The 8,872-nt window shown below is 38.0% G+C and overlaps 1 protein-coding gene across 1 annotated transcript; it reads left to right on the top strand.

The window, feature by feature from the left end:
- The first annotated feature begins 349 nt into the window (after positions 1-349).
- On the top strand, positions 350-655 carry LOC132044738 (anther-specific protein BCP1). Its single transcript, XM_059435242.1, has one exon. The coding sequence runs from the start codon at positions 350-352 to the stop codon at positions 653-655; it is 306 nt and encodes a 101-aa protein (XP_059291225.1).
- Positions 656-8,872: the final 8,217 nt, after the last annotated feature.

The following is an 8,872-nucleotide window of genomic DNA, read 5'->3' as shown; positions in this document are numbered from 1 at the left end:
AAACAGTTAGTAATAACATATTATTCACAAGCTACAGTTTTGTCATACTCTTTTAGAAAACTTTTGAGCCATTGAGAGCAGTGAAGTGTAACCACCGATTTAAAATAACTCTGCAATGAAGCTAACTAATTAAATAAATGTTTTGTGGCTTCAATTCAGTCTCCAATTTGTGGGGCTGTAATGGCCATCCTTATACTCCGTGTAACCGTTCAGGCTCCTTTTATTTTCCTTTTTAACAGTGGATGTTTCTCTAATTCCTTGAGCAATGGTACATTATTCAATATACTAAAATGAATAATTAATAACACAAATAATAAAGAAAAAAGAGAAAGTACTTTCTGCAAGAAAAATGGCACGTCAAATGTTGGTTCTTGCTCTCATATTCTTTGCTGTCTTCATCAGCATGGCCTCTGCGGCATCCCATGCTCCGGCGGCTTCTCCAAATGCTGTGGAAAGCCCAATTGATAACATCATTGGCACCCTTGACGGAACTGTAGGAGGCGCTGCACCTGTTGGTGGACCAGCTCCTGAAGGTGCTTTCGCTAACCTTTCTCCAGAGTCACAATCTAGTGGTGCCGCCACCATTACCCCTCAGCTCTCCACCATTGCTACTGCCGTTATCTATGTTGTTGTTGCCAGTTCTTTCCTCTTCTAAAGGATACATGTTTGCAATGAGCCACCAATCTTTTTTTCATCTTCGATATCCCTTAAATTAAATTGTGATCAATTGTCCCAATTTCATTATTTCATTCATCATACAAAAGGGATGTTTAGCCAGGAGCTCAATTGTCCTTATTCCTGTATAACCCTTTTCTTTTTACCATTTTTTCCTGTCCATTTTATTTTTCCTTGATGTACCAGTGGACAGCATATACTAAATCATAAGGAAGCATCTTCACAAATAAAAGAAAATGCTTGAATCAGTTTTCTTTTCATGTTCCCAAACTGAAGTACACGACAAGAAACCTTGATATTTACATATTTTCTTTCTAACACAAAAATTAATGAACTATATAATACCTGTCACTTGCGTGTTTATAATTACCATTACTTCTTTATTTCACATTTTAATTCTGTAGTTTTAATTTTATATAATGAGAAACTATTAGAAAGAAAGATTGATATACGTACCATTGTATTTAATAAGTTAATTATTCATATAATGTTTTGGTAAATCAGAAAACTAAGTATATCATATTATTTTATCCATAAATTATTTTTGATAATAAAGCTAGACTGGATGAATAAACCTAAGCTATTACTACCACGTTTCTAGTAATAACTATGTCAGAATCTACGAATTTTATCAGGCACGCACACATACTAAAAATAAAAATGGTATGTTATTTTTTATCATTAAAATGTTGGGCCAAATTAAAAATGATCATGCTATGAAGTTATATGAAACTAGGGCACCCCATAAAGCATGAGTTTTTATGTGTAGTTATCTAGATGTAATTTGTAATTAAATGATGAGTTAAATTCGATACAGAAAGTATGTGCTATGATAAATAGGATTATGGTCTCCAAACAAAGCTTGATTTGGAAGAACAACAACCGAAAGATTGTCACGACCCACAATTCTATAGCTGGTATGGCTTCCAATTGAGTAGGCAAGCAAAAACCATTTAAAATTGAATTATGCAATTAATTAATAGGAAAAAGTAAAGTATTAATACGATAATAGTCAAAGTCAAGTCTTTTACTCAACAAAAGTGCAGAAATAATAAAATACCACCTAGGACCTGGTGTCGTGTGAACAAGAGCTACTAGAAGTACTAATACAACTCTAAACAGACCAAATACACTATCCGAGAAAAAAGACAAGATAAATAAATAATTGATAGAAGAACACTAGCTTTGCGGATCAGCCAGGTTTCTCACCCCAAAATCTCGTAAATTGTAGCCTCGGACTAACATGGCTCTATGTGCTCTACTCATGCTCAGATCTAATTCCACACAAAATAGTGCATCAATTGTAGTATGATTATGGGAAGCACATGTACTCGTAAATCTCATAAACCATCAACATTGGAGTAGTGATGAAGTTAATTACGAAAAGTCCGGTTTTAGAATTTACTAGATTACCTCGACACCATTAATTGTTCAACTCACGGGATAAAGATAAGAAGAAGTAGTCAAGTGAGACCAGATAATTAAATAACATGATAATGAATGGAGTGTCAAGCCCCAAAACCTTGTTGAGGTGGACTAGCACTCAGTGCCTTAATTTGACCCAACCGACCAGCTCTTTCTTACTCACTACACCTACTATAACATAAACTACAGAATATGACATACCTGAAATCATCTACAAAAGTGAAACAATCGATAAACTTTCATAAACAAATTGTTTATACAAAAGACGGGCCTTCATGCCCTAAACACAAGTTTAGCATTGCCCTAACCGAAACAAGAGTATATACATAGCAACGTAAAAGATTTCACTTAAAGGAAAGTATATATCATATTAAAATAATATATAAAGGTATCAAGGTTTGTCAAACTTCTGGGGTGATACATCCTTTCCCCCTTGAGAACATTCGTCCCCGAATATTGGTCGCGGTCGTGGCTATGACACATTACTTGCATATCTAAGGTACGACGAATACGGTAGGGACTTTAGGATTACTTATGGCTCTTGTCGCAATTGTACGAAGCAGAATGACCTCTTAAAACACCGCCCTTATTCATCCTATAGGGTCTCGTACATTTTTAATTATTTTAACCACTTCTCGTTTGAACACGTTGCACGTGACATACTGAAAACTAGTAACTTGTGGACGAAATCCCCTTTACATGAAAAGTACGGGCACCTATGAGTGGGACTCTAGCATCCTTGATGACACCAGAGAATTCCGTACTGTTATATGGAAACTTGACACTATATTGACTATTTATGTAGAGCTTTACAACTAATGATTACTATACTTTGGAATCTACTCGGTAGCTACCCGAATATCGTTATTCTTATTAGTGATTCAGAACAGTTTCATCCACTCGATTCATCTTAGGGAAGATACTATAACCCATTCGTGATAATCTTGGGGAACTATCAATACCTTTCACCCGTTCACCTTAAATAAGAACTTATAATCCTTCAACTATCACTTAAAAGCTACTGATACAATTCCTCTCATGCTACTTTCTATTAGCCATTTACTATCTCCTGAATGTCACTAATGTGATTAACCTCAAACAAAATCTAAATCCCTCGATAAGCACTTAATACCCATCCACATATCACTTTGCATAACTGTCACGACCCAAACCGATGGGCCATGACTAGTGCCTGAGCTGGGCACCCGTATACGACCCGCTAGATATAATCAGACTGAAACTGAAAACAATATGGCACTCTGTAAAAGCATGCTATGAACTCATCATGTCATACATCAAAGAGAGCCTGTCTCCTGAGAAGCCACAACTAACCAAAACATAACAAATATGCAAGCCGACAAGGCTGCCACTATACACGGGGACATCCAAGATGAACTACATCGATATAGCTGACCAAATCGTATATGCACAACCCACATATGTCTACAGACCTCTAAGAATATAGCAGAATCTATGTCAAAAGGATCTGTACCCAAAATATCTCAAGCTCCGGAACAATGGAGCTCTCCAAGCAGCTGGGCAGAAGTCCTAAGCCGGAGCATCACCAAACTGAGTGTCTGTACCTGCGGGCATGAAACGCAGCCCCCGAAGAAAGGGGGTCAGTACGGAAAATGTACTGAGTATGTAAAGCATGAAGTACAATAATGAAGATCATGTCTGAGTAGAAGATGACAGGAGAGACAAGTATGATAATCAAGGATACCAATGTATCTCGTGCCTTATGAGATGAGAGTCATGCATATATATAATATACCATACCCGGCCCATTATGGGACTTGGCGAAATCATCATATACATACCGTACTCGGCCCTCTAGTGAGGGACTCGGTGAAATCATCATATACATACCGTACCCGGCCCTCTAGTGAGGGACTCGGTGAAATCATCATATATATATACCGTACCCGGCCCTCTAGTGAGGGACTCGGTGAAATCATCATATATATACCGTACCCGGCCCTCTAGTAAGGGACTCGGTGAAATAATCATATATGTACCGTACCCGGCCCTCTAGTGAGGGACTCGGTGAAATAATCATATATATACCGTACCCGGCCCTCTAGTGAGGGACTCGGTGAACAATGCAATGAAACTGTGCACGAATACGTACCCGGCCCGGGACTCGGTGAATGATATATTAACGTTATGCACGAGTAGAATATCATGAGCAACCATATGCAAACTAAATCATCATCTGAGACTCAACAGAATAATCAGAATGAACCAACACTTGAGAATCAAAGACAACTATCATGTCAAGTACCACTGAGAATTGGAATTCATTGGAGTCATGTATGTTCGTCGTTCGCTCACTTTATATAGTTCATGCCAAAAAGAAAGAAGGGATAACTTTACATACACTTTGGAGCTTTTAGAAGTAGAGTCATCGTCAATGAGTAAAATTGAGAAAATCTAGAAGTAGCTTCACATTCTCATATTCGCTTGAAATCATAAACTTGAGTTCTTAAAACACAAAATCATCATTATCGTTGTCACCATCACAAAATCATTCTTATCCTCCACATCATGAGAAGCTTTAAGTACCATTGACTTTTAGTTTTTAAAAACAAGAAGGTTACGGAAACATTTATGAAATCATACCATAAGAACCATGCCTTTGAAAGAAAGGGGCGAGCCTTAACATACCCATTCAGCCTCCAATTATCTACACTTATTCGTCCGAGCTCGCAAGTCTACATTTAAGAGGATTCACACAATCGTTAGACTCATCGTAGTATATTTGTGCTAAGCTCTCAAGTCAAACTATTTTATATCCTGCTGAAAATCGGGCAGCATTTCCCCTGTTTATATGCCTAGCCCGGAATCTCAATTCAGAGCAACCAGCAACAACAACAACAATATCAACATCAATAACATCATTTCCAACACCAATATGTACCATAAAAACATTCACACGCTGTTTTCCAACTTCCATAACTAACCAACTTACTACACAATTATTTAACGACTTTATCTCCGTAAATAAGTCTTAAATAATACCAAAAGAGAAAGATTCATACCTTCTTTCTTGTTAAGACCGCAATATCCTCAATATCCACGCTAAAATCCACCACAAAACAACACTAGAATCACAACCATGCGTTACCCGGACCTAAACTATTACTCTGCTACTTGAAAATTGCTCACTTTTTGTTTTTCTCACTCTTTCTCTTCAATTTTTGGAATTTTCTAGCAAAATCTGATGGAAAAGGGGGGGTTATTACCCTTTATATAGGGGTCAAATTCGGGTCGGGTTCACTGTAGTAATTTACTGTAGCAGTACTGTAGAAAGTCGGTACTGTAGCAGTACTGTAGCACGCGTTTCTGCTCTGTCAGCTGAACTTGTAACGTCCATAATTCTCTACTCCGAAGTCCAATCGATGAGCGATTTAATGCGTTGGAAACTAAACTCGACGAACTTCATTAAGGCTTCTGTTTCACCTTAAAACACTTCATATGCTAAGAGATATTCGTCCCCCAAGTTGGACCAAAATTTTAACACAAAACATTACCCATCCTTTCTCCAAAGTCGTCCTACTCCATTTCTTCCACTCATTTCCTTATAAAACCTTTCGGTATACCTTATATACATCCTTCACTCATTAAATATACTTAATAATGCTTGCTCCTTATATTCCAAAGTGATTTTACTTAACCATAACTCAACGTACTTATGTTTTAAATTTGATAAGTGCTTCTTCGAAGATACGGGGTGTAACAATAACAATCTATAGACCTCCCAACAATACTTTGAGAGTGATATGATCCTAGGAAGCGCATGAACGATTATGAAGGCTAAAACCCGTGTTAAAGCTTTGGATGTGCGATTTCATGAAACACACCCTTGGAAAAGGAAGATGAGGCCTTTGGAGGCCATTGAAGAGCAAGCCACAAGGGTGTGGATGATTTCTTGGAAGATACATGGAGATGAAGGCCCATTTATTGAAGCCACACAAAGGGGCTAGAAGTGCAATTCATGCTAAGGAGTGCAATTCGTGGCTAGGAAGACAATTCAAGGCTAAGGGTGCAATTTGAGGATATAATTGCAAGGCATGGCTGTGTGAAGCATTGAAGGGCCCAAGTGGGTTATTTCTGCAAAGTGCCACTTTAGGGCCTTTGTTGTAATAAGCTTTACTATAAATAGCTTCCTTAGTCTTCATTTACAATTAGCTTGAGATTTATGACGAAACTCTTATGAGTGTGTTTTATCCTTTTATGGAGCTAGTTTAGCTAGGATTAGTGGGTGGATTCCCTTAACTCTTACCTTGAATCTCTCTTAGATAATCTAGGATTAGGTTTCCATGTATGAGTTTGAGTCTCTTCTTCCTTGGAATGAATTTGTTACACCTCATAAATTTTCACGTCGTTCGTGTTGTAAGTAAACTAATGTGAGTCCAAGGAAGCCATGAAACCTCTACTAGGCTAAGGGAGGTATTAAACAAGTGTTAAGCATGTACCAAAAGGTTTCGGGGTTAAACGAATCAAAGATGTTATAACCCGTACTTTCAGGGTTAAACTATGAGTGCTTGATATGCTAAGGAGGTCATATTTTATGGTATGTGAACCATATATTAATCGTATGTTATGTTTTGAAGTCAAGCAAGTTGTAAAACAAAAGTAGGGAAAAGTTGTCGCAAGTTACATTCATAATTTTACTTAAATTTGGGTCTAATGTCACTGAGATTATCTCCCAATATACTTAGAGTTATGATATGATCCTAAATGGCACAAATGACTCAACTACTCAAACTTCTCTAAGGATTTGTGTTGGAAGCGGATTCATGGAGGATGAAGCTTTGGAAGCGTTTAAATGGAGTCATTAGAGGGCCTTCAAGCTATGGGAGATAGCACGGAGAAGAAGCCAAGAGTCCAAGGCCCAAGGCTTGCCTTTTAAAGTGGCTACAATTGCAAGCTTGGGTGATTCAAGGCCGGAAGATGGCTATTTGCGCAAAGGGCTATTTGTGCAAGTGGCTACTTTGCACAAGGAGGGTTATGGTTGAAAGAAGGCCATGCATGCAAGGTTGATTAGAGGGACATCTATGCAAGGAGGGTCGTCTTTGGCCATTGAAGGCCAATCCTTGAATTGAAGACTACACTAAGAAGACTAGCCAAACAAGGCCCTTATTTCATTAAGGGTAGCATTGTAATTGCCTATTAGTCTTCTTTACTTAGCTTGTATATATGGCTTGTCTTTCATTTCATTACTTGGCTTTTGATGAATTGATAAATATATTGAGTGTTTTAGGGTTATCTCTAGAGAGTGAAATTCGTGAGAGAGGCCATGGACGGCTCTTGTTGAATCTTTGATTGTTGAGAGGTTGGTTGCTTGAGAATTCAATTCCCTTGAGGTCAACTTAAGAATTTAGTGTTTCTTTTGATGATAATTTAGAGGTCTTAGTTTTATATAACTTTGGTTGCTAAATTGAATCTTAAGTTGTGTCAAATTATCTATCTTTTCTGATGAAAATCAAGAAGATATATTGGGCTTTTGTTATTTAGGGCGTCAAGAACAAGCTCTTGTGAACCCAAGAATTGGTATGTGGACTTGTCTTCAAATTCAAGAAGCCCGGAAAGGGATGATTTCAAGCCCAAGAAGCCAAGTTAAAATTATTTCCTTCTTACATTAGGATTAGTTGTTTTCCTTTTTCTAGTAGGTTTTACTTTCCCCTTTCCTTGTAGAATAGGGATTTTACTTTTCTTGTTTTTAGCTATTTCCTTTCTAGAGTAGAATAGGGATTTGTAGTCATCAAAAAAGAGACCCTAGGCCTATATGAAGGGTTCTTATTCTTTGTTAAACAATATTCACGTTTTTAGCATAAACCCAAATTTTGCAATAGAGTTATTTTCTCTATTTCTTGTTCTTTATCCTTGTTTTTGGTTCCAAGCAAAGTGATGACAGTCTTTATCTTGTTTTCAATGGCGTGTGGTGTTTCTTTATCACGTAAGTTGATTTCAAGTGGTGACTTAGGAACTTTGTTGGTTCTTGATCATTCAAGAACACGTTAAAGCGTTAAAGCGTCGTATTTCATCGGAGTTCCAAAGTTAAGCGTGCTGAAGCGAGAGAAACTCGGGATGGGTGACCCCCTGGGAAGTTTTCTCGAAAGTTCGCAAATCTGCCGTATGCAAGAAGAAAATGAGGAGTTAGAATGACTTAAAGACAAATTAAGAGTCCGGGGGAGTGGGCGTAAACCCTAAAAGGTCGCAGAACGGGGCGAATTAGACCAATAAAGAGGAAGAAAGTGCATCCCGGGCCCTAGAACTAGGTGAGTCGGAATAGTGTATGGAGATATCTTGTAAGCAAGATAGTAGGGACTATATGTGTACATAGATGCGCACGGGATATCCTTGCATGTGGTTAGATCCGGATATATGTATCCCTGCAATCAAGGTATGTATATGAAGCTGCACTAATCGGACAGGATAACAATCAAGATGGTGGTGAGAAGTAATTGTAGATATCCGGAATAGCATGATATTAGGAAAAGGAGACCTAAAGAGGAAATACGATAAAGGGAAGTAACAAGTAGCTTACGGAAACATTGTGAAGGGTAGAACGGCTGTACGGGAACAGGTTAAGATATAGGCAATAAAGTGGCGTTAGTAGTAGAAAATTTCCAGAGAGGAAAGTAAGAAAAGCAGGAACAGGAGAGTATGGCTAGGTAGACTTCTAGAAAATGCGAGCACGGAGTAAGACGTGGAATAGTAACGGACCAAGAGGAAGGAACGATCGTGACTATGATTAAGTATGTAG

The sequence above is a fragment of the Lycium ferocissimum genome, unplaced genomic scaffold, assembly GCF_029784015.1.
Source record: "Lycium ferocissimum isolate CSIRO_LF1 unplaced genomic scaffold, AGI_CSIRO_Lferr_CH_V1 ctg5163, whole genome shotgun sequence".
Taxonomy (NCBI): Eukaryota; Viridiplantae; Streptophyta; class Magnoliopsida; order Solanales; family Solanaceae; genus Lycium; species Lycium ferocissimum.
The sequence above is the reverse complement of the archived record's forward strand: the minus strand, read 5'-3'. Positions and strand labels throughout refer to the sequence as shown.

What these genes read in the sequence shown, in the direction of transcription:
- LOC132044738 (XM_059435242.1), top strand. Translation starts at nt 350, where the DNA reads ATGGCACGTCAAATGTTGGTTCTTGCTCTCATATTCTTTGCTGTCTTC.